The sequence below is a fragment of the Chanos chanos genome, chromosome 9 (genome assembly GCF_902362185.1).
Source record: "Chanos chanos chromosome 9, fChaCha1.1, whole genome shotgun sequence".
NCBI classification, from domain to species: domain Eukaryota; kingdom Metazoa; phylum Chordata; class Actinopteri; order Gonorynchiformes; family Chanidae; genus Chanos; species Chanos chanos.
The window spans coordinates 7,508,282-7,533,169 of NC_044503.1; the positions used below are offsets into that span (position 1 = coordinate 7,508,282).

Below are 24,888 nucleotides of genomic sequence, written 5' to 3' on the forward strand. Positions count from 1 at the left end.
AAACATGGAAAAGCAACTATGAATTACTGAAATATTATAATTGTGTCTCCAACAGAAATGCATTTAAAAGTAAAGAATAACAATCAAGTATACCAGAAAAACTAAAACACAGATAAAACAGAAAAAACATCAGGTAAACAGTTCACTTAAACACAGAGATTGGTCCCACAAGCTTTCTGTACACTGCCATCTTCTGGTCATCACATATATGGCAGATACAGGAATCATATTACAGTAAACGTATAAAAAGTTGCCCCCCTGCTCTGACAAGGAACGCGATGAAAACATCATTATTTATAATCTAACTATCACTACCGTAACTTTAACTTTGTTTACATTCAGTCTGCATTGCTAAAGAAATACTCAGTATGGAAGGAGGAACATTCTTGCAATCACCCAAGTTCTGCTATAAAATGTAAAATAAGATTACTGCTAAAATACAGCATCTGAATACATAAATATACATTAAATTGTATCCCTGCTGACCATAAATCCATTTTGGCACTAAAAAAGGGAACATGGTAGAAATCCTCAGTCAAATACACTGATAATGGTAGCATCCAGATGTCCACTACAGCAGTAATAACTGTCCTCAAACCGTAGAAGTGAAAAACACATAAGTGAACTATGTACCGCACACATGTTACAGTATTGCTTTGGAATACATCACAGGAACATACGTCATAACATTCAGAGATCAAAAAAAAAAATAATTCCATTTAAAACAATGACATAATCAGTGACATCAGTGTTTAAGGAAAAAAAAAAACAAATCAGTCCAAAAGTATTTGAGATATCACACATGGGTAGAAAAATCCAATCAGATTCAAATCACATCTGGTCTCACTTCTTAACTTCCTAACATTGCAACTCTTAAACCTCAAGTCATGTGGTTCTTTCCCCTTTCTAAGAACAGCAATCAAGGGAAAGCCAAAGTTCACACTGATTGGAGGAGACCCACAGATAATTTAAGTCAAAATAGCTTTTTTTTTTTTTTTTAAACAAAAGTGAACTTTAAAACAGCATCACTGAAACAGTTTTTGAAACAGATGGTTATATACTTGACATTATCCACAAAGAGGACAATAAACATCTGTAATCTTCCACCCTTAGATAATAACCTAATATTTATTTTCTTACATTAACATGATTATTAAAATATAATCTCTTCAAGCTGGTTAATCGCTTAGAAAAATATGGCAGATTTTAAAAATGACATTTTAAAAATGATGAACCTGCGTGCGGAGTCAAGTATTAAAAAATCAATCTGAAATGAATCTTAAGAGGTTTGTTTTCAACCCCTGTGCGCTTTTCAGAACATGTTCTTGGCATCTAATTAACTGCTGCCATCTCACCATTAGAGTAACCAAGGCCACTCTGTAAATTTGACATCAATCTCAAAGACCAACCATACAGTAAGACTGTCATATTAAACATGACCATAGTGCAATAAAAAGTTGAAGGAATTAAAAAAGGGAAAAAAGTATGTTGTGCTTTTTCTTGTCTAATCACATTCAGTAAACAGTTGGTCTGGTCAGCTCAGGCAGAGTCTACAGTGGGCGCGGTCTGCAGGTAACAGTTCCAGGAACGAGGCTTCAGCAGGTCTAGAAAAGAAGGCTGAGAAAGATAAAGTGGATTAAAGACTGGAGCCAAACCATTCATTGCATAACTCATCTCTATATACGCAAAAGTCCCAGAAATATGAATGTGAATATGCATCTCTAGTTTCAGTAGGTATTTTGATATTTTAATATTCAGGAATATTGGTCCGATATATTTTAAATCTGTATGTTAAAAAACGAAGTCTTAACTACGGAATAATAGGGAATACTGGCAAAAACTGAAAAGATCTTGAATGCAGGAAATGACATGGTTACAAACCCAGGATGTACATCCACGCCCTTCAGATCTGAGGTCACATTTTTTCAGTTGTCTTAACAAGTTAAGATGATGTTGAAATAAAATTACCAAACGCTCTGGTATCCGTCTTACACCAGAGCCATAGCGTATGCAAGCCCCCCCCCCCCCAAACTTAATTTAGCAATACTGCTAATCGACTGTACATATGCAATCTGATTAAGAATGAGTAAGAACAGAGCCAGCATTCACTGCGACTCCAGAGAAGAAGGACCTCCTACCCGTTCTCCATCTAACGTATGGACGGGCACTAAAAAAAACAAACAAACAAAAAAAAAAAACACATAATAAATACACACAGGCACTGTGTTTACCTCCTTCACGGGGCAGTAGCGCTGTGCATACCATTCCTGGGAGTACAGACAGAGCAGCATGCCCTGACCTAGGAAGAGCATGGTCCACATGACCACGTTCCAGACGGGTCCTTTCCTCCGGTCATGCAGGATGAAGTTAAAGACCACTGACAGCAGAGAAACAGAGGGGGAAAATAGCAGGAAGGAGTGAAAGAAAGACGGGGACACAGGGTAGAGGGAAAATATTTATATAAAAAGAGTAAATATACACAGATATATATGTATATATATCTATATAAAAAATACATGGGTACAATATATTCATATTTTGTGTGTGTAGATATAAATAAGTATATCTTACATATGTAAATACATGTAAATACACCTTTTATGTGTGACTGTGTAATTGATTGTGTGTATGTTGTGTAAGAATTCTCCATGCTAATGAATTATATCTGAGCTTTCTCAAAGCTCAGCGTGTTTTATTTTTTCCACTTATCTCATATTCTGATGTAATTAAATGACATAAGAATGAAAATGCCAAAGAGCAGATTCTCTGCATACTAGCCTTCACAGCCACATGTTATTTGCCTTTCAAAAGCAATGCACTTACTTCCAAAACACATGAAGAGGCAGAAGAGGACGGGGTAGAAGAAGCCAAAACAGATGGCCAACACATATTCATGCACAACAGCTGACACAGTGAAAACAAACAGCATAGCCGCCGCCCGGAATCGCTTTTGTGTCATCTGTAGGGGGGGGGTGGGGGGGGGTGGAGTAAGTATAACTGAATATCAAACCTGATAAGGTTTCGGGTTGAGGCAAATAAAAGAATGCAAAAGTACAGTGTGCAAAAAAGAGAAAACAAATTTGTCACCGTGACGGGATGGGACTGGCAACGGTTCTTCTTTGGGGAGTGGCTTGCTTTACAAATCAAAACAATACAGCGCGTTTGTTTTTCTTGACTTGTACGCGAGCTCACTACCGCGCTGAGCGAAAACAATTCTAAAACTCACCCAGAGGAAATCTCGGTACACGTAATAATAAAGCCAGTCGTGCACCACAACGTTCCACGTGCGGTAATAGTTGGCAAATGATGTGGAGTTCCACCAATCCTAGGAGAAAAAGATAAAAAAGTCAGGTCAAAATTAGAACATTTCTGAGAGAGAAAAAATGGTAATACTGTCACAGACAAACATAATTACATTGACCTTTCAAAGCATAACCTTTTGAAAGTAGCGGGTTCGGAATACAATCTGCTGTGTTGAACATGGATTCTGGCTGTATGACATTTGAAGGAAAGCGCACGGAAGATAGCAATGTACATATGTTTAATTAGCAGGAAGTTCTCCCACCTTGTAAAACATCCTGTCTCCGAATCTCAACATCTCCGCAAAGGCATTGAGCCAGCAATGCAGGAAGGCAAAGAAACCCAAGAGAAGCACCAGCACTCCTGTACAGACACCAAACACAAGGATGTGAAAACAAAAACCGCACACACTCACACAAATAACACAACATTTCATATCCCAAAACTGAAGGGGATTCTGAAACCAAACTGAGACTGAAAACCGAACGCAATTAACAGGATAACAAATGGGCAGTTGAATAAATATTAATCTCACGGGTAAAAACTTTCAACAATCCAGATTTACACGAGTGCACCAGAAACCCCTTGGATAACCAACAGCAAAGCAGACATTTCTGTGGCAATATTCAGTATAGTCTGACGCTTATAAGAACATGCAGTTGCAGAGCTGAGAGTACAGAGAGTATATATATGAGAGTATATAGAATCTATATATAGATAGATAGATAGATAGATAGATAGATAGATAGATAGATAGATAGATAGATAGATACAGAGAGAGAGAGAGAGACAGAGAGTATACAGAGTATGTATATGAGAGTGTGTGTGTGTGTATAATAGAGTATACATGTATATATGAGAGTGTGTGTGTGTGTGTGTGTGTGTATACATATATATACATATATATATATATATATATATATATATATATATGTATGTATATATATAGAGAGAGTATACATGTACATATGAGAGTACATAGAGTATATATATGAGAGTATATACCTGGGAGTATGGAATTGAAGACACAAAGCACCATGACCTTGAGGTTGAAGAGCTCAGGGCCGATGTTACGGAATTGTGGGATGCAAAGTCGTACGAACACGTAGTAGGCGTAGAACAGACACCCCAGAACCTGTCACCGACACATAAACATCATCCCCACGATCAACTACCACATCTCGCCCCTGGTCGTTCCACCATTTAACAATCCCTTAAATTCACTCAACTCAGCGTACCTGTAGTAGTTTAGTAGCCACGTAGCCCCACCGGATACATGGATTCCTGGGAAAAGGTAGAAGTTATTCGGTTCGAGTGAGACATCTGGTTGTTATTTTTATGGGCAAATGAGAAAAAATGCACTGGCATGCATGTAATGAGCTGCTATTAGTACGCGAAGGCAGAGAAAATATAGAATAAACTAGAACATACAACAGTGATTGAAGTCATTTAAAGTGTGATGTTTTGTTTATACACTTCAAAAATGTGTATGCGTATAAACGTATAAAAATTGGTACCTTGGATAATGGTCTCTGTAGATAAGAGTGGGCACAAAGAGGAAGTAAAGATACTGAGTCACTTGGGGGATGACCACAGAATCTGACCAAAAAATAAATAAATGAATAAATATATATAAAAATAAAATAGGTGAAGTGCCTTTTGAAAAAACATAAAAAAACACGGTATCATCCATGCACCTTGTCCATTATGGAGGAGTGGTGTATGTACAGTACGTGTGGGCGTATTTTGCAGCTCAAATCTTTACTACGTCGTTCAGAAGAGCAACTGCCTTGAGAATGCTCTCATTTGGTTTTCAAAGCCTTTAGAAGGACCTGACTGAAAGATTAACGGAGACGTTTTGTGCGAGCACACACGCATACACGCACAAACGCAAAGACACCACTGCCACCAGGACTGACTATAGATAAGCCTTGAGATAAGGATTTGTTCATTTAGATTACTATAAATCTTACTGGTTGTGTTTTTCTTTGCTGATATCACTCTTGGAACATTCTCTCTGACGAAGGAGTGTGCTTTCATTATCAGCCGCACCTGAAATAGACACAGTATTCACCAATCAGTGACAGTGTTAACCATGTCATCACGCATAAGTCAATTATAGGTCACCAGTACGCTAGCCTGCGTCTATACATGTTGATAAATGTCACAGAAGGTGTCTGAGAGAACCAGAGGGATTGAGATATCGGGTTCGTACCTGTTCCAGGATGACAATGAACCGTGATGCTGGCGGAAGGCTGTTCTTTATGGTCACATATGTAGGGAAGAAGCACAGACTGAGCTGGTAGAGGAGAAACAGTGATCCTACCAACCCTGTCCAGAGAGCGGAGCGATGTGAGGTGCTGTAGTGAGTGGCCCACACGTGGAACAGCACGTACGGTATCACCAACGCTGAGAGGAACATGCAAATCCACGTGCACACCACCAGAGGGAACTGTCCAAACGCATACACCAGCAGGTCAAAGTCTAACACTAATCTGTACAGACAGGGAAGGGAGGGGAAGGGAGGGGAGGGAGGGGGGGGGGGGGGGGGGGGGGGGTGACAAAAAAAACAACTCAAAGTGAAAATGAGAGATTAGAGGAGCGCAGGTCAAAGCAGCAGATTTAATCGTCAGGTTCATTCTCAGCTTTTGATTGCATTATGTAAGATCACACGTGAAGTGTCGATGCATGGGAGATTATTGTGGTTTCTCCTGTGAAATATGTCTCTGTGAGACAAACTTCTACTTTTGTAAGGGCAATCAATTTGATTTGACTCGACGTGAACATGGTGCCGTGTCTCACCTGCTTTCGTCAATGAAGTCCATGACCAGCGTGCTGAAGATGAAGAGTAGGAGCAGAGCGATGAACATGTGATAGATGGTGCGAATGTGGTTGACTTCAAACAGTTCACTGCAAAACGAGAGATAAAGAGAAGATTTACCGACAGGACGCCACGTCAAAAACTTAATCGAATAATGAGTATCAGTGATAATACTGCCAGATCCAGGAGCCAAATGAATGAAACGTCTCCAAATGATTCGTCTGGCTCTATGAGCACTAATCTGAAAGGACTCTGAGAGAGTTAAGTACTAGGAGTTAACTAGCACCAGCACTGGGACAGTACTTGACGAGGAGTACTATAAAGACATCTCTTTCTCATAATGACTTGGTCCTCCAATCAGATCTGCTCTTACAAAGAAACGTGGAGATCTGAACAAAGGAAAATAATGAGTGTTCAATACTGTGCGTGAATATATGGGCGAGGCAGTAGCAGCAGGGTTTTAAGACAAAGCGTCATAGAGCTATAAGAGATAGAGGGAGTCAACTCTTCTGGGACATTTGCACACATTTGCAGGCTCTTGACTTACTCTAATAAGGATCGTCGGATGACAAACTGCTTGCCCTGTTCTTGAGAGCCCCGCAAAAGTCTGTAACAAGGAGAACGAGACAATGCGGGTAAGGAATGAATGGAAAACAATAGGGCACAGAGTGGCAGAGAGAATACGATAGTGTACAATGAGAGAGAGTGGAAGAGAGAGAAAGAGCGAGAGAGAGAGAGAGAGAGAGTCTGAGAGCTTTGTTTCACAGTTAGGACTGTGAGTACATTCTTTGTGGCAAACCCATCTAATTGAGAAGTAGAGGGAAGGACCTGACAAAAGAAATACTCAAGTAACACACAAATTTCACAAGAGTTGCAACTGAATTAACATCCAGTGATAGCTTTCTCAAACCATGCTGTTTGCTGTTGCAAAATGAATTTCTCTGTCATCATGGCTTTGGCTAAATTAGCACAGAGAGATTTCTGGACCTGAGCTTGCTTTTCTCCTTTTCAGAGAGAGGCGTGGAGAAGGATGTTGAAATGGGGTCCAGCCCCAAATTAGCCGACTCCTCGATCAGGTTATGCATGAAATCATTCATCTGAGAGTCCAGCTGCTTCATAAGATGAGTTTTCAGGTGCTGAAATCAGAGACAAAATCATGTCACATTCACACATATCGTAGCTGGATGTAGAGTTAACATATAATTCAGTACAGATACAGCTCTGACACTGTTATGTTGACTGAAACGACTTCTGATGACATTTAACATCAACATGAAACAAGATGACTAACAAGATTAAGGTGATATCAAACAATGAGCCTCTTTGTGATGGCTCAGACAGACTGGTTTTGTTCTCAGTTCTGTTTTGTGGTTTGTAATGTGAGAGAAATTGGGAGTGATCAGGGATCTGGATTGTTCTGTCTCTTTCATACATTTTCAGAATAATCTCCTATCTTGCATTTGTGACACTTAAAACAAATTCTCTTCTTACGAGTTCTATATTACAGACAAGCTATAATTAGCGTGTAAAAACCATTCCCCGTTTGATTCAACCCACTGACGTATACCAGCGGTGACTCACTGTGTCTTTCTTCATTTTTTAAAATACCTCATCTGACCCCGGCTTTAAGTAAACACTTGCTTCCTCTTTTGACTTCAAGTAACCTTTATCACCGTTACCCTAGCTCACCCGCACAGGCGCATGTGTAAGTACACACACACACACACACACACACACACGCACACACTCATGTGTCTGAATACAAACCCTCCTTAAAACAGAATTGATAAGTGTGAAAACCAAAGTGCACGAGCTGTTTCCGCCCTCACTCCTTTTTCCTTTGCTCATCCTGTTTCCATTTATTTGCAGTGACAGTCAGGAGTAACCAGATGTCAAACTAATTCAGGCATGAAGTGACAGTTTTTAGTACAGCAGAGTACCAAAAGCAACTATTCAGTTTTGTTCCAAAACATTTAAAAAAGTATGGCTGGGCATTATCGCCAGAGACTTAAGCAGAAGATATTTGTGTGTTCTGTGTAATACAACCTGTCACTCATTAAAACATATAACATGGTGATAAATGTTATCAAGACGGAGATATAAATCAAGGAACACGAAGAACACAGATAATAAAAAGCAAGAGAGAAAGAGCTGAGTGGGCGTGATGTACATTTCTTCTAATGCCCATGATGATGAGATCAGAAAACACAAAGTAACCAGCAAAGAGTATTTAGGACGAGGTTAGAGAGATTAACGCTTGATTTCAAAGGCCTAAACAAGATTTAATCAAACCAATTGGAGGTTGGCAATACAAAAGCTAACCTTGGACCCTCAGACCGTGCCATGGTAACATAATACTCTTGACAATCCAAGTGATGAAAGTAGAGAGGAATGTTTTAAAGCTTTAGTGTTTGTGGTATGCAGATCTGCTTTATGTCTGATGAGTTTTCTGGGCTTGATGGGACTTCTTTAATTATCTCTTCTCGGGCAGAGGTCGTTTGTCAATGTACGTGAATTTCAGAGGAGGTTGATTATGTTTGTGTCCACCTGAGCTCACGTCATTTTTAGAATTTGCGTAAAGGCACAAATGGAGTTATGGCTGGCCTTGAGACCTCTGGATGTGTAAAGAAGTATGTATTTTAATGAAATGATGAAGCTTGGTTTATTTTTACCTCTGCTTTCCTTTTCAGTTGCAGCTTTTTACTGATGATGTGCTCTACGTCCATTTTACCTGAAAACAAAAAAAAAATCCACAAAGACAAAAATTTCATTCAAACCACCCCAAACTATTGCTAAACACACTCATCTTAAAACAAATAGGTGGGTTCCTAGTTAACATCCTCTAAATGGAAATGACTTTTTGTAAAACCAATGCTGTTGCTTAGTAACTGTCTGGCTAATGTTTAACTATGGCATGAGTCAACAATATTTCAAAATGCAGGCAAACATTTACACCTTCAGCCGTATTAACAAGAGGCCTTATGACAGATGGCGTGTTCACAAATTCTAACCCATTTTCAAAATTCATGCATGTACAACATAGCTGCTGGGTACTTACATTTTAATATTTTGTGAAAATGTAAGATAATATATTGCATTATGGAAGGGGCAAGGCATTTAAATGCAGTAGAAGTTCTAGAAAAAGAACTGAAACCATCAAATAATATTCAAGAGATGGAGCAATTGTATACTTCATCTCTTAGTCTTCTCCGGTATGAATTTAACTGATCTTGGAGGATGAACAAGCCAATACATGGGCTGTTAGCTAATAATCTCAGGCACAGAGTCATGTCTGAACATTTTAATGCAGCTTTAATTTGACAGCTTAATATCCTTCATCAAAACGGCATGATAAGTTGAATAAAGTTGTGACCTTGGGAGTATAAAAAAAGACTTTGTGGTCTCTAAAATTGAAGGCATGAGATACTGACTCTGCTGCATGATTGTATTGATGTGGAACCCACCCAATTTATAATGCGTTACTCTAAAACATGATGATATCACCGTCTTCCTGGAAATGATGACATGGGTAACAATTGCACAGCTTAAAACTGTAGATATGTGTGAACTTCATGAACTTGATTAAAAAAATATCTCTTTGACACATTGTCCTACAAAATATAAGCCTGTTTCCACTAGTCTGATGCTAGACATACTGGCAAGGTCACTGTGTAACAGTTTTTATTGAAACATTACACAGAGGTTGAGTCTGCTACTTCTTTCAGACAGTTACAGTGGAAAACAATTTGGCGTTTATTTGATCCATGTCATGATGTGTCATTACGTTACTCAACATGTAAAAACACTTCCTTAAGTGTATTGCTAACAAAGAGAATCAATCTGAGCAATACCATTGGAAAACTACACTATGTGGAAATAGAGGTTCTTGCATAATTGGCTAGATTATTTAAAAATGTCCTTTGAATAAATTTTAAAAAATGAACAAACATATACACATAGTAGTCACTGCCTAACACGAACTGGAAAAACTCGTAGTAGTATGGGTAGGATGGGTATCAAAGCCAAACAAGTTGTAAATAGCTCAAATTGCTCAATAGCAATGGTGTTTATTGTTGATGAGATTACAGAACATGTTTATCGTTCTTTCAGGTCACGGCATGTAGAGTCCGCAAAAAAGTAACTTCAGTTCATCCATACGGTACATGTAAGGTCAATAACCAACCATCCACCTGTTCCGTGACCCAAAATATTTATTCTATTTTTAAATGGACCAAGTTCGTGAAAACTGGCAAAAATAAGGACTGCTACAATCAAGAATAAATGAATAAATTATTTTGGAATATATTTGGAATGAACTTTAAATATATGAAGGATTTAACCTTACCGTTGCTGGTGAAATGGTGGTCCCCCTGGTTACCCTCTGCCCCTGTGCCTTCCTGTTCCTGCTGGTTTGGAGAACTGTGGATAGATCTTCGGGTTCGCAGAGCAATGCCCGGATCACTCGCCATTCTGTAAGATGGACAAACAAAACATCCTGTATTTATACTCTATCTGTGGGTAGACTGTTCACCAGAATCACTCTGTAAACCACTGACTTCTGCTAGAACTTAATTAATACCGAGACCAGGCCAAAGTTGACAGCTCTCATACAATATGTATGATTGTAAATCCGTAAATATGTAGTTACATCAGCTTTATAACATAGGCTTCACTGTTGTATTCCTAAATCGTGCAATGACCACTACAGTAGATAAATTCCTAAATACACCGTTATACGCTGACTGTTGTTCACCTTAAGAGGAAAATGTGTTGTAGGATAATATTTGTATGTTGAGTCGTGCAAGGATACCGTCAGGGTACTGTAGTCTTTAGACTGCAATATTAGCACAGTGTAACTCACGAGCTACTGGTCTGAGAACAGATATTTAGATACATTATGTTGCTCTTGTTGGCTCGTTGGCTAAGAAAAGTAGATCCTGAAATAGATGTACCGCGGAACTACGGTTCCAGCGAAGTGTCTGGTAGATCTATAGGTCAATTTGTGGACATCTATATACATTGTGAACGTTTAATGAATGTCATTGGCTTAAATGACAATCTATTTGAAGACATGACTGAAACCGCCACCAGAAACTAGCTAACCTGTCGTTACTGAATAAATTAATAACCTGCCTCAGCTGCCTGAGTGCTTTAGAGGAATGATGCGGCTTTAAACACGTTCGCTAGCTTCGTATCTGTCATTTCAGCACATATAAAACAAACAAGCTGTGGAAAAGGCAATAGCTTAAGGCCACTTTAATGTTCCCTTTGAAAACATCTGAAACAGATCCTACTGGGGAAAGAGGAATCTTGGGGATATTGGTTGTCACACTATACTAACGACCAAAATTACAATAAGGGCAAGCACCGTGAGCTTTCCAGCTAGCTGGCTGTTGTTGCCTGTCGCCAAATCAGTGACGCCAGGTGAACTAGCTGTCTTGATATTATTATACAGAGGTAATTCAATACAGAAAACCGAGAAAAATGTCTCTGATAACTTACTTGCATTGGGTGGGAAACCCCGGTCCGTATCCAGATGAACTCGCCTTGTCAGACTGAACTTAAGGAAGTGAGTTCTCTCAATTCCACTCTTGTTAGTGGGAATGAGTCGAATTTGTTGGCAGGCCACACAATTCACAACAACCACATGAAGTCGCGGTGGGCGGGTCGCGTCTCTCAAAAGGCTCTCATTGGCCATTGGTTTTTAAAATAATGAATAAAAATAAAATAATAAATACATTTTTTTATCATATTCTACAGTTGTTTTGGGGTAAAATTATAAAGTATTGCCTCAAACCTGAGGTAGCATACCTAATAGATTTTAGGAATCAAATTTCACATCTACATCTCTTTTGACAAGGCAGAGAGGATGGCTTGCAAAAGTGTGCTGAGAAAATTCATCAAAACTTGACAAAAAAAAAATTTTCCGTAGCGAAGTGAATGGTCAAGACATATTGCACTTAGTCAACTTAAATTAACCATCTCAGTTTTATTCCACATAAAGAATGTTTACACTGTGCTGATCGTTTGGATTTTACAATGTTTCTGTGGAAAGGAAGCCAGGAAGTACTGCTTATAGGTACGTAAAACATAAATCCAGGCTGTAAACCAACAAAATGAGAGGTTGGTATCTTAAGTACAAAAAATACAATTAACAAAGTCTAGTGTACAACAGAAATAATAAAGGCAACAAAAACTGCATAAATTAATTACACTTTGCATAAATACATACAACTAACTAAAACATGAGCCTAAAAAGTCACTGACATGCCAAAATAAACATCATTTTGATGCAAATTCTTTGTCTATAAACCTGTGAGATTATCATAAATCTCAGTTTGAGGCTCATTTCCATTTGATAATGTGAGAAAACTATACAGTTCAAGTACTCTGATGTCTCATTTTGACCGGTATTCCCTCTGCCATCGCCCCACAGAGAGAAAACTTGTAGCATCTGTGCTTTATGTTGAGGACTGAAGTAGCTCTTCTCTGTGGAGATGTGTTACAAAAAGCACAATGGTCCCAGGAGAGCGGTGACGTCCCTGTCCCAGTGGTCTCCCCAGCCCTCCATACGAAAATCTCTCAGAGGCAGAAGCTCCATATCTCCCCTGTGAATCTCTGTATTGCCTTCCACTCTCACCTGCACGTTTACCTGTTTGAAGCATAAAGCATGTACTCTTGAACTGGGGCAAAATGAGAATATAAAAGCTAATTATTAGTGAATGTCATTATTTTGGCCATACCTCACAGCCTTCTCTTGATACTTTTGCATGAGATGGACCTATTTCTGTCTCTTTGTCCCCTAAAAAATGAAGAACTCTGTGGAGTCCATGGTTCTGGTTGTTTGTACGGTTGTACCCATCAGGACAGGCTATGGTCATACTTTGCAAAGCAGAGTTGCTGTGTAACCGTAGAAACCGTAGCTGGACAACGTCAAGACCTGTGTACTCAAACTGAGAAAAAAGGAAAACTATTGAAATATGCAACAATGACAGAACTTTCTTTGGATCTCTATTTCCAAATGTTTTCCTCTTATATCCATAGATGTTATCACATGTTTACTGTAACTGTATGTATTGGTCTGGGTTATTCAGAGGATGGTCAGGACACTAAGGAATGATCCATTATACAAATGCATATTGTCCAGATGATTATTTTATGTATAATATGAAGAACTTAGACTATCAATAGTGCATCACTTGGATAATCCATAACACTTAGAAATTCTGTGTCCTTTGGTGATGTTTGTTCATCAGTTATTATTGCATATCTTTGTTGTTATTATTGTACATGTAATCAATGACACTCTTACCCTGAAACCACCCTGAAGTTGACTAAACCACCGGACGGATTTTTGGTATCTTTTTGTCTCGGTCGGCCACTTTCCTCCAACCTTTCAAAATATGAAGAGCATTAATACAGTGATCAGTAAGCAGCAGGAAGAACTGAAGTATCAATATTGAAATATACAAAGAGTAATCTCTGCTTTATCTTTCAAAATGTTTATTGATGTACCTATCCTCTAAAAAACTACACCACTGTCTTTTAAAAATACAATTTTATCTTTATTTGTGATTGAATGATGCTTAAATTTGTTATGTTTGCATAGAATTATCAAAGTGTCTCAAAGCTTTCAACACTGACCGACAATGTGTTCAGCATTGAAACATTCTCCTGGGATGCTATGGCAAGTTACATACAGCGAGATTAATTCTCATACCCGTGACCGCACAGGAGATATACAAGTAAGCCCTCCTGCTGAGAAGTTGCAAAAGACATTCAAAGCATCAAATGGGCAGCCTTGGTTAGGGTCCATGTAGTAATGTCCTGAGATAGAGACACTGACAATAAAGACACTGAAAATACTGGTAGCTGTAAAACAAAAACATTACATAAAGTTATATTGACACATCGTATATATTTAACAAATGAATGGAAGCATGTACAAACCATCTTTAAGGTAGGGGCGAATTAGTCCAAGCTCTTTGCAGGTTGTTGCAGGACTGTCTTTTGTACCATGCGGCCAGCTGGATGAATGATGCTGATTCACTGCTTTCTTGCCAGGTTGAGACGAAAGAGTTCTCCTAGATACTGACCGAGATCGCTGGTGAAAGAACATGTGCCAGATCTAATGGTCAGTCCTTTAACTTTCAATTGAACTTTTACATAACATTCTTGTAAAAAAAAATTCATCTAATGGAAACCTCTGTGCTCTAATATTGTTTTTTGCTGTCCAAACCAAAACTGATGTGTAATCTTATACCAACATTTTGTGATCCTCTTCCTTGTAAGGCACGTCTTGGAATCAGTGGTCTTTGTGGACCAGATAAGCCAGGCTTCCCCTTAAGAAGACATTTGATTGAATGAGAGAGTAATAAACGGTATGCGTTTTGAGTAATTTTGACAACGTCATTAGAATGGGAGTGGACGTGTTTAATTGCTGTGATATAATCAATGATACGCTTCATCTATTTATTTGATAATTATACAGTTTACAGTGACCTCAGGTACACAGTCTTACTGGTGATCCTCGACGCCCTTTAGTGCCCTTTGGTCCCGACATCCCTTGTGCCCCTTTCATTCCCTGTGAACCGAGATAAACTAAGGGTAGTCAATGAACATAAGATGACACAATGAGAACCTTTGCATGTCGACAATTTACAGCTGTAATTACCTTCTTTCCGAACAGGCCCTACAAAAGAAGAAGAAACTGCACTTATATAGATGTATGGCTTGTGTGATGGACAATGCATTTTGTAGCAGGATTTCTTCAGACATTACAACATAACTTACAGGAAGGCCAGGGGATCCCTTCCGCCCCGGTGGGCCCCGAGGGCCAATATCACCCTGCAAAACATATAATGATATTGAATTATTGACACAACAAAGGAAAATATTACCCAGAATGACCTGTTTGTGACAAATACAAAGGAAATGCTGTAGATATTGAAAGAACTTTACCTGTATGCCTTTCGGTCCTGGATACCCTTTATGTCCTGGAAGACCTTGTTGTCCCTTGAGATATGGAGGAAGATTTTTCTTCTTAAATAATTGTTGACAATTAATTAATTTGTTTTTGGATCCAATCTTAAATGTATACATTACATACTTTTGGCCCTTGTGGTCCTATTGGCCCTTCCATGCCTCTGACACCAGGTATTCCCTTTGGGAAAATATGTAGATATAACATGAATATGAAGAAGACTGTGTATAAAAACATGACCCTATATTCTAGTTCAAATTAAACCCAAAATTTCTGATAAAGGTTTGCAGAATCACCTTTGGTCCTGGTTGACCAGCACTTCCTTTCTCCCCTTGCAGTCCAGGAAGCCCCTGTGCAAAAACAGTAAGGCCTTTTGTGAAAACTCAACATCATATTAAATTTAAGACCAACCATGTATTCAGACTGAAGTGTCTTTCACAAATCCATGTAAATCTACCTTTGGTCCCACTGGACCTGGGGGTCCTGGCATTCCTTTGGGCCCAGGGGAACGCTGAAAAAAATTGAAAAATATGTTGCTGTAACTTCCTTATTTTTACTCACATTTATTGCACAGTCACTATGAAGTGTTCAGAGTACCTTTGGGCCTTGTATTCCTTGTTTCCCCTGTAAACCAGGTAATCCAGTCGGGCCCTATTAACAGATTAAATCAATCATCAAAAACAAAAGGTTTTCAACTTCATGGCATTTTAAGAGAATCTGTATAAATGGTTGTAATCCAGTTCAGCTCACTCACTGCTTTGCCTGGTTGGCCTGGCCTTCCTGGAGCCCCTCTGTAACCTAATGACCCCTGATAACACACAACATCCAAGTAGACTGTGGTAACTATTCTGTTTTCAGGTACAAATATGGATTAACCAAGAAAAGTAAAGCAGAAGACCTCTTACCGGATAGCCTTCATTACCCTGAACACCTAGCAGTCCATCTAAACCAGCAAGCCCCTGAATGTTGTGTTTGTGAGACAAACAGAATGGAAAAATCAAATTATATCAACACAGTCTCCACATGATTGTTCAGTACATCAGTGCATTCAATACGGCAAACAAGATATGGGATTCATAAGTAATGTATACAGCAGTGATACTTGCAGGCTTTCCGGGTTTCCCAACTTGACCACGTTTCCCCTTTGGCCCTTGGACACCCTAAATTAAGGATAATGCCAAAATTGTTCGTTTCTTTGCTTGGATCTGAGAGTAACAAGCATTTGACTAATCAGCTGTACTCCAGTAACCCCGTCAAGGATTGATCCTCAGGTCACTTCAGATTGCTGTTCACAGCAATGACTTTCTGTATGTTTGTGCCAGTGTTGAAGTCTACATATATATCAGTGTGCAAACTAAGGGCAAAGTTCTTTAAAGTGCATTAGAGTTCAATGATCCTTACAGACTGGTTCAGTCGGTCATACGCAATGTAAACCCAGACGAGTGTATTTATTTATGTATTTACCAACTGGTACTCATCAGTCCCTAGTCTGTTTATCCGTGTGTCAAGGGAAAATGAGGTCCAATTCTTTAATCTGTTAATTCATTCTAATCTTTCCTCTGAAAAGCCATCATGACTCTCGTTTAATTTGAAATTAGTGAAGTTTAATCTGACACAATTCTCAGACATATACTTGACATAAAACTGATTCAAGTTTTTGAATTACAGTAAAAAATTTACTCACTGGGGGACCAGGAGAACCCTTGCTTCCTCTTTTGCCAGGAAAACCACTCATCCCCTTCATGAAAGAAAAAAAACACAAACAGCACTAGTCAGAAACACCTCAATTGAATTAAAATGTGCCTTGGCACCTCAAAACCGAGAAATACAGGCTTTTTTTTTACCTTTGGCCCTAGTTTTCCCTTCTCTCCCTTGTCCCCCAGGGGTCCAACTAGTCCTGGTCTTCCCTTTGCACCATCAGGACCAGCAGATCCTGGAGGCCCAACTGCTCCCTGTACAAAACACTCAAACACGTTTGTGTTTGAATCAGAGATGAAGTCCATGATGAAATTGGTAATCCTTTCATCATGGACTTGCTTTAGACTCCATAAATATGAAGCTGGATGTTAAGGAATCATGCTTCAGCTCCGTCCATTACATGTGTAATATGTAGTACATTATAATAATGAAATAAAAGAAATCTCCAAATCTCACCATTTTGCCTTGGGCTCCTCTTTCTCCTTTTTGCCCTTTTGGGCCTGGAAGACCCTGAGAGCACATAGAAGCTGATGTTAAGGGGACAATACATAACGCTACCACAATATGTGGCTAATGCCTGTGAAACATTTTTATTGTTGAAATACTCTATTGTTACATAATTGGGACCTATGCAGTACTATGCAGCCAGATTGCCTTTTCCCAGTCTTTTCAAGGATTCTTTTTACCACAATTTTATCACATTTTCACAGAGATTTGTGCAACTGTAAGGCTCACCATTTCACCTCTCCTACCATGGAGCCCTGGCTTTCCCCCTTCTCCCGAATCTCCCTGAATTTTCAGGAAAAAATGAACATCATTATGGCACAATGTCTCAAAACTAATTAGCAAGTCGCTGTACACTAAAATTCTTATGTTCTTGACACATACACAACCTTAGCCAATTCAGAAAACCACACAGAATCCACATAATATGAACTCAGTCTTTGTTAGTATGGGCTGCATTATGTAAGCAGGTTTAAGGATACTGAACCCTTGCAACTGTTCAAAAACATACACAATACCTTTGGCCCCTGACGTCCAGCTTTGCCAACAAAACCTCGTTTCCCTTGCAAACCCTACATTGGGAGACAACATATATCATCCCCTGAACTCTTTATGGTAACAAACAGGTTGTTCTTAGTTCTTTCAAGCCTTTTCCGGAACCAACAAACACGAGCATCTCAAAAAAACAAAACTTACCGCTGATCCTTTTGGACCCAGTAGGCCTGGTGGACCAACTCGTCCTGGTTGTCCCTGAAAAACAAAAAACAGTAAAGGCACTCTTCCCTGGCTTATGTTCTCTCATCCTCTTCCAATACAATGTTTGATTTGGGAATAAAGGAAACCTCACCATAAGCCCCCGTTCACCTTTGTCCCCCTTGTCTCCTCCACCTCCGATGTTGCCCCCAGGGCCATACATTCCAGGAGAGCCTGAACGTCCTCTACTACCTTGTTGGCCCTACACATACACAAAAAAACACACACATTCACACCATGAATAAGCAAATCTGAACACCTGTTTAAATGTCACATGCGCACTTCAACGCTAGCCTAAGATCAGCACTGTAACTCACCTTTTCTCCCATTGGACCCAGTATTCCTTTGTCTCCTGGAGCACCAATCCTTCCCTAAGAGACAATAAAGGTGAATATTACCTTTTAAAATCTCAAACTATATACTATATTCCCTCATTTATCCCCACTTTCCTAAAAAAAATATTATAGCATACCTCTTTCCCTGGTGGTCCCTTTGGTCCTTGTTGCCCACGATTGCCTCTGTCTCCTTGGAGGCCCTTAACACCCCACACACCCCGTGGTCCAGGTTTTCCTCTGTCACCCTACACCAAATAGTGCCCACTTCAATGTAATAATCTCTCAAACATTCATATCAGGGTAAAGTATACGAAGTCTACAAAAAATGGTCTGATACTCACTATCTGTCCTTTAGTTCCTGTAGGCCCCAATGGCCCTCTTGCACCTGTTGGACCCTACAACCAAGCAACACTCATCTTTCTCACATAACTGGACTGAAGTGAACATTCTGTATTTCACCTCAATATATAGCTCTTCTTTATCTAAAGTAAAACCCCTGTTCTTCATTCGCAGCAAGTCAGCTTGATACAGAAATTAGTTATATGTGCTTGAAATATTTTAAAACTGACAAATGACCAACTCTATAATCAGTACAGTATAATCAATCTACCTCCTCACCATCGACACCAGCAACCCCATTTTTCCCTGCAGCTCCTTTAGATCCCTAAATGAGTACAGAGAGATTAAAATCCATGTCAAACATATAAACTATACAGAATGTATTAAAAACAAGTAGAATTTGTGTGACAAATAGCTAGTCTTCTTTTTCTGGAATTCAGTCAACTAAATAAAGGAGCTGACCTTGTCTCCTTTGTCTCCACGAGGTCCAAGAGGTCCAGGGTGGCCATCCTTACCCTTAGGTGGAAAAATGTCATACATACTGATTTTAATGTCATGATCCTATAACACCTCATACCATATGAACCAAATTAAAGAGTAACATACAGGGTAACCTGGAACCCCACTAGGCCCAGCTGGTCCTTTAGCCCCCTTGTCTCCTGGTGGCCCCTGGAGGCCTATTTCACCCCATGGTCCTATGTTCCCCTGAACACCCTTCAAAACATTGTATGTACAATAAAAGGAGGCTATTTGTGTGACTGTGAAGTTTGCATTTGTGCTTTTACACTATGTTCATGCAAATCTTGTGCATTTTTAAAAAAACTTGTCAAAATCTTACAGGCGGCCCTCGATATCCTTTTGGTCCTGTCGGACCTAGTGGCCCCTGAGAAAGAGGATTCAGTGAGTGACGGAAAGCATCATATCATGACGGAATATCAACAGAACAACAATAATAAAAAAGCATACTTGACTACCCATCTTCCCTTTTGGACCCTCTGGGCCTCTGTTTCCCTAAACACAGAAATGAAAGGTTTGTTCAGGAATAATATCTGAACATAAAGAGATTGTTAAGATGATCTATTAGAGGATGGAAATCCTGCTTATAAAAGACAAAAGAATAACAGCTCTGCCAAAATATTTTGCATGAATATCAGTATTTAAGTATAGTATACTTTAATCTAATTCACTTTTTCATATTTACTCTGTAATTTATTTATTTTTCCAAATAGATGAAATGACTGTAGCACCAAAAAACATTAATTGTTCTGTTAACATTTGAATATTAAATGTTTTCAAATAAAATAGGACAAAAACAACTTGTTCAGCTTGAACAGATACCTTGAGGCCAGGATTCCCAGGAAGTCCTTTTGGACCTTGTGTACCTTTGACACCCTGTGGAACAGGTAAACACAGGTAAAGCTAAGCTAAACTACATGTTTATCAAGTGTAAACATATATGGTTGAAAAAAACAGAACACCTTGCACCTAACCTTGATACCAGGTTTCCCGGGTTTACCAGTGAATCCCCTACTTCCAGAGTCTCCCTGTCGAGAATGAGTTCACAGAAGTTCACTACAGTTCACTAGAGTTAACTAGAGGTCATTGCAGATCTAACAGATCTTGCAAATGTATCTTCAAGTTGGCTTTATGTGAAATGATGATTGAATTACTTCACTCAGATCATTCTATCACATGACGACACATTGCCCTGTGTTGATTTGAACCTGATGGTAAAGTCCACCCCCTTATCCTTACTCTTCATCTAATTCCAAGTGTGTTATCTTGGTCAGATCCTTGGTCAGATACCCTCAATAAGTCGGCATGTTATCCACAAGCCTTCAATCATAAAATCCAGAAGGAGACGCTTACACTTTTCCCAACAGGACCTTGAATCCCTGGTGCTCCAGGTTTGCCCATTACACCCTACGTGTACAAAAGCAACAAAATTGATGGATTAAAGTGAATCAGAGTCATCTAAAACATTTTACCACTGAACTACTAAAAGGATCAAAAATCCTTGCCAATGGTAGCTATTTAAGCAGCTTTAGATATGGGGGTATATGTCCTAGGATACGTTCCAAGAATGGACAGACTTGAGAGAAAAGTGAGTATTAAGTCTTAATTTGTGGTACCTTTGGTCCCACAGGCCCAGGATCTCCATTTAATCCTGGTGGTCCAACCGGTCCCTTAGAAACAGAGGGCCCATTAGTTTATTTAAGCTGCAATGTTTTGAGCGAACTATAGACTCTAAATGTGTGTAATACTTACTGGAGCTCCATGTAATCCATCAGGCCCCTGACTGCCAGGCATACCTTGAAGTCCCTACATGAATATGAAATGCCTGAACATGGTCACTAAAATATCTTATCTTCTCTGTATCTCAAAAGTGTACTTACTGAGATGAACATGTTTTACTATGAGCATGCACTTTACCTTTATCTTGGTACTGATATGACATGACATAATGTACACAGCAATCAGAAAACTTGAAATGAAGAGTTATAAAACTATGTATTAATGCACCTTTTGACCCTTCTGTCCTGTTCCTCCAGGAACCCCTGGCCTCCCCTGCCCAGAACAGGAAAATTGTAACATTTCAGTCAAAAATGCTGAATTGTGAGAAAAATAACAGATATTTCTTTTGTGTTCCTTGACCAAGAAAACCATGTAGACCATGTAGATAAAACTGAACAAATTTAACAAAACATCTCCATTTATGCTTTTAGTAGGATGTCCTTGCTATTTATCTGTTATAACGTCAGGCACTAAGTTTTTAACAGTCTTCCCAGTGTCTTTGGAATGTTCTATGTTAGCTATACTGTAGCAATGTTGGAAAGGTTATATAGATAATTTCTAATTCAACAGGTAGCTTTAACTACATAGAGTAAAATCTGATGTATATAGGAACCTTAATACCGGGATCTCCTTCAGGTCCAAGCTCTCCAGATTTGCCCATCTCTCCCTACAGTTCAAATAAACAGACAGATCTAGTTTGACAGTGCTACCCTAATCTCATGAGTCAGTGCTACTCAGCAAAAAACATTACAGATAAATTTGAATGATACCAAACTAAACAGTGACACAGAGTGATTCATAATACACTGCCTGGCCAAAAAAAAGAAGTCACACACTCTAATATTTCGTTGGACCTCCTTTAGTTTTGATTACAGCGCGCACTTGCCGTGGCATTGTTTCAACGACCTTATGCAGTGTCACAATATTTATCTCTATCGAGAGTTGCATTCATTTTTGGCCGAGATCTTGTTGACGATGGGAGAGTCTAACCACTCTGTAAAGTCTTCTCCAGCACATCCCAAAGACTTTCAATGGGGTTAAGGTCAGGATTCTGTGGTGGCCAATTCATGTGTGAAAATGATTCCTCATGCTCCCCGAACCACTCTTTCACAATTTGAGCTTGATGAATCCTGGCATTGTCGTCCTGGAATATGCCCGTGCCATCAGGGAAGAAAGAATCCACTGATGGGATAACCTGGTCATTCAGTACATTCAGGTATTTTATTGCCACATAACCTTGCTGAGCCTAGACCTGACCAATTGAAGCAGCCCCAAATCATAACACTGCCTCCAGAGGCTCCAAATCCAAATGGCCACTTTTTTTTGGCCAGGCAGTGTATTTTCATGGACTATAGAGCCACTCTAAAATAGTATCTGATGATTAATGGTACGGAAATAGTTGTGTCCATCAGTTGCCTCAGCCAACACCATTTGTTAACAACAGCTTAGCAAAAATGATAGACCTCAAAAACTTTTTAAAATTGTTCTCATCACCATTTCTGCAATTGAAGTAAGACATGATTCTGCACAGTGTAATAATACCAATGTTATATACGCACAAAAGAACAAAGTCTGAAAAAAGTATATAATATTACAATCCACTTACCAAAGGTCCTGGCAAGCCAGCATATCCTACTCGTCCAGTGCGACCCTTCATGAATTCCATTAACAGATGATTAACTTCATTATGAATGGGTGTGAAACATTGAACATTGAACATTGCATCAAGTATAGGGCTTCAAATTTTGCGTATTAAGAAGAGATCTATCAATAACACCGAAAGGCTGAAGAGAATAACCACATTACCTTGTCACCTCTAGGCCCAGCAACTCCCTGTGTACCAGAGGGACCTCTGTCTCCCTGTAAAAAAGGACAGAATTTTTTAATTGAACTAAATACATATATAACAGAACAAAAAATGTACATTCCTGAACTCTGTGTATATTCCTAAACATTCTAGATAGATAGATAGAAAGATAGGTAGATAGCTAGATAGATAGATTGAATTTCTGTCACTGATTCCAGGACTATACTCACTTTTGGGCCATCTTTTCCTTGCTTCCCCTGTTCACCAATAATTCCATCATAACCCTGATAAAAAGCATATTACTTTTGAAACTGGACACAGACAGTTTAACCAGATAAACTTTTAACTGTCCTTTCACATATTTTTATTTGAGAACACCCATTGGGGTCACAAAGCACAGTCTGACAAGAAGAGTCATCCGGCAAAAAATATGTGTAAATGTATTTTATAACAGAGGTATTACTCACCCTAGGTCCAGGCACCCCTTCAGGCCCAACTGGCCCTGGGTCCCCCTGGAGTCCTGACTGTCCCCCTCTACCTTTAAAGCCTCTTTTACCAGGAAGGCCCGGTGGACCCTGGATTTATCCACAGAGAAAAATAGAGCAGAAGCTGCAGCTGTGTCCCATTGTGCTGCAATACTGGGTCATAAAAGTTTTACAAGCGGAAACTCACTTGATCTCCTTTCAGGCCAGGTTCACCCTTCTCACCCTTCTGAGCTTTGAGCCCCTAGAAAAGACAGATACACAAACGACAGTACAGATATATGGTCATCAAAATGAAGGTGGCACAGATTTAAAAGCATGTCTGGTAATCTAGGGTGAAACAACTTTCTGTCACATAGATTCAATTTTTTTTATAGCTTTACTCTCAAATTTGAGCAGTGATATACGAAATTACACAATATGTGTGATACTGTAGCTTTCCTTGTAACTTGAAGTGACACAAAAAAAATACAACATAGGGAGCTTTTTGGATTGAAATAATATATTTGGATTGAAATAATATATTTAAATAATATATTTAAATATATTATATATATTATATATTTAAAGCCAAACACAGATCTGATCATTAAAGACAGCTGAAGGCTTTATAAAGGAATGTAAAGGAATTGTGTTAAGTAATCTTACTGGATCACCTGAGGGTCCAGGTTTTCCAGGGTTTCCCATTGTCCCCTAGAATATGAAAGGAAAGAACATCAGTAAGGACTGTGCTTATCTTGAAGAATATTATATAGCACCAGATATAAAGTGAAATCTTCACAGTTATGACTGCTAACTTTCTGAGAGCTCTCTACTACTCTTAAATTATGTGAATCTTAAATTAGAGTTCATATTCTTAAATCTTAAATTAGAGATTTTTTTCTTCTTTCTTCTTGAAAGCACTTGCCCCATCTCAGATTTGCTTTCTCTGGCACCTAAAATATATATGACATAAAAGACACAGTGACAGTGTTGATGTCACATATATCACTAAATGTAATTTTTCTTTTTAGTCTTATCCTACATTTGATACACTTTATAGCTCATAAACTACATTTAAAGAACCAGATAGAATGGTTCGACACACTGATGTGAGTACATGGCCATATAATGCTGATGGTTTATGTGTTTATGAACAGCAGTGAAGATGAAGAGTTATTACTCATTATGGATGTTCATTATCATTCATGAAGAATGCTAAACATGGCTTACTTTTGCTCCTGGTGGTCCAGGCCCTCCAATGTCACCACCGATGCCTCTCTCTCCCTGTTAAATGGGGAGCATTTGTATACTGACTTTCTTCATGCAATTTATGTAATGTGAATAGGGCTCAGTAAAATGTGAAAGCAACAAAAAAAATATCAAAGGCCATACATACAGGGTCACCTTTTACTCCCCGAGGACCATCAGCCCCTGGTTTTCCCTGAAAATGATGAGACAGTTACGATGAAAAACATATGCACTTTTTAACTTTTGAAAACATTCCCTAAAATCATGTAATATTGGTCATTTAAAGTGGTGAAAACCTGTGGTCCACGAATTCCAGGAAATCCAATAATGCCATCTGACCC

General features: G+C 39.0%; 2 protein-coding genes and 1 long non-coding RNA gene across 3 annotated transcripts; all 3 read right to left on the reverse strand.

Annotated features, from left to right (window-relative positions):
• Positions 1-772: 772 nt before the first annotated feature.
• On the reverse strand, positions 773-11,721 carry soat1 (sterol O-acyltransferase 1). Its single transcript, XM_030784141.1, has 16 exons — positions 11,624-11,721; positions 10,467-10,591; positions 8,794-8,852; positions 7,109-7,257; positions 6,669-6,728; positions 6,103-6,210; positions 5,516-5,795; positions 5,274-5,352; positions 4,818-4,899; positions 4,539-4,584; positions 4,306-4,435; positions 3,566-3,663; positions 3,227-3,325; positions 2,824-2,959; positions 2,232-2,377; positions 773-1,617 (listed from the first exon to the last, which is right to left on the reverse strand). The coding sequence occupies exons 2-16, from the start codon at positions 10,588-10,590 to the stop codon at positions 1,540-1,542; spliced, it is 1,674 nt and encodes a 557-aa protein (XP_030640001.1). The 5' UTR covers position 10,591; positions 11,624-11,721; the 3' UTR covers positions 773-1,539.
• A 659-nt stretch (positions 11,722-12,380) lies between these two features.
• Positions 12,381-13,524, reverse strand: LOC115821184 (uncharacterized). Its single transcript, XR_004025579.1, has 3 exons — positions 13,434-13,524; positions 12,865-13,074; positions 12,381-12,773 (listed from the first exon to the last, which is right to left on the reverse strand). It is a non-coding gene; the product is annotated as an uncharacterized LOC115821184 (long non-coding RNA).
• A 261-nt stretch (positions 13,525-13,785) lies between these two features.
• Positions 13,786-16,057, reverse strand: LOC115821097 (collagen alpha-2(XI) chain). Its single transcript, XM_030784859.1, has 13 exons — positions 16,010-16,057; positions 15,859-15,912; positions 15,702-15,755; positions 15,562-15,615; positions 15,401-15,454; positions 15,231-15,284; positions 15,083-15,136; positions 14,915-14,968; positions 14,796-14,813; positions 14,643-14,705; positions 14,389-14,463; positions 14,072-14,225; positions 13,786-13,948 (listed from the first exon to the last, which is right to left on the reverse strand). Exons 4-13 carry the CDS (start codon positions 15,592-15,594, stop codon positions 13,836-13,838), a joined length of 672 nt encoding a protein of 223 aa, XP_030640719.1. The 5' UTR covers positions 15,595-15,615; positions 15,702-15,755; positions 15,859-15,912; positions 16,010-16,057; the 3' UTR covers positions 13,786-13,835.
• Positions 16,058-24,888: the final 8,831 nt, after the last annotated feature.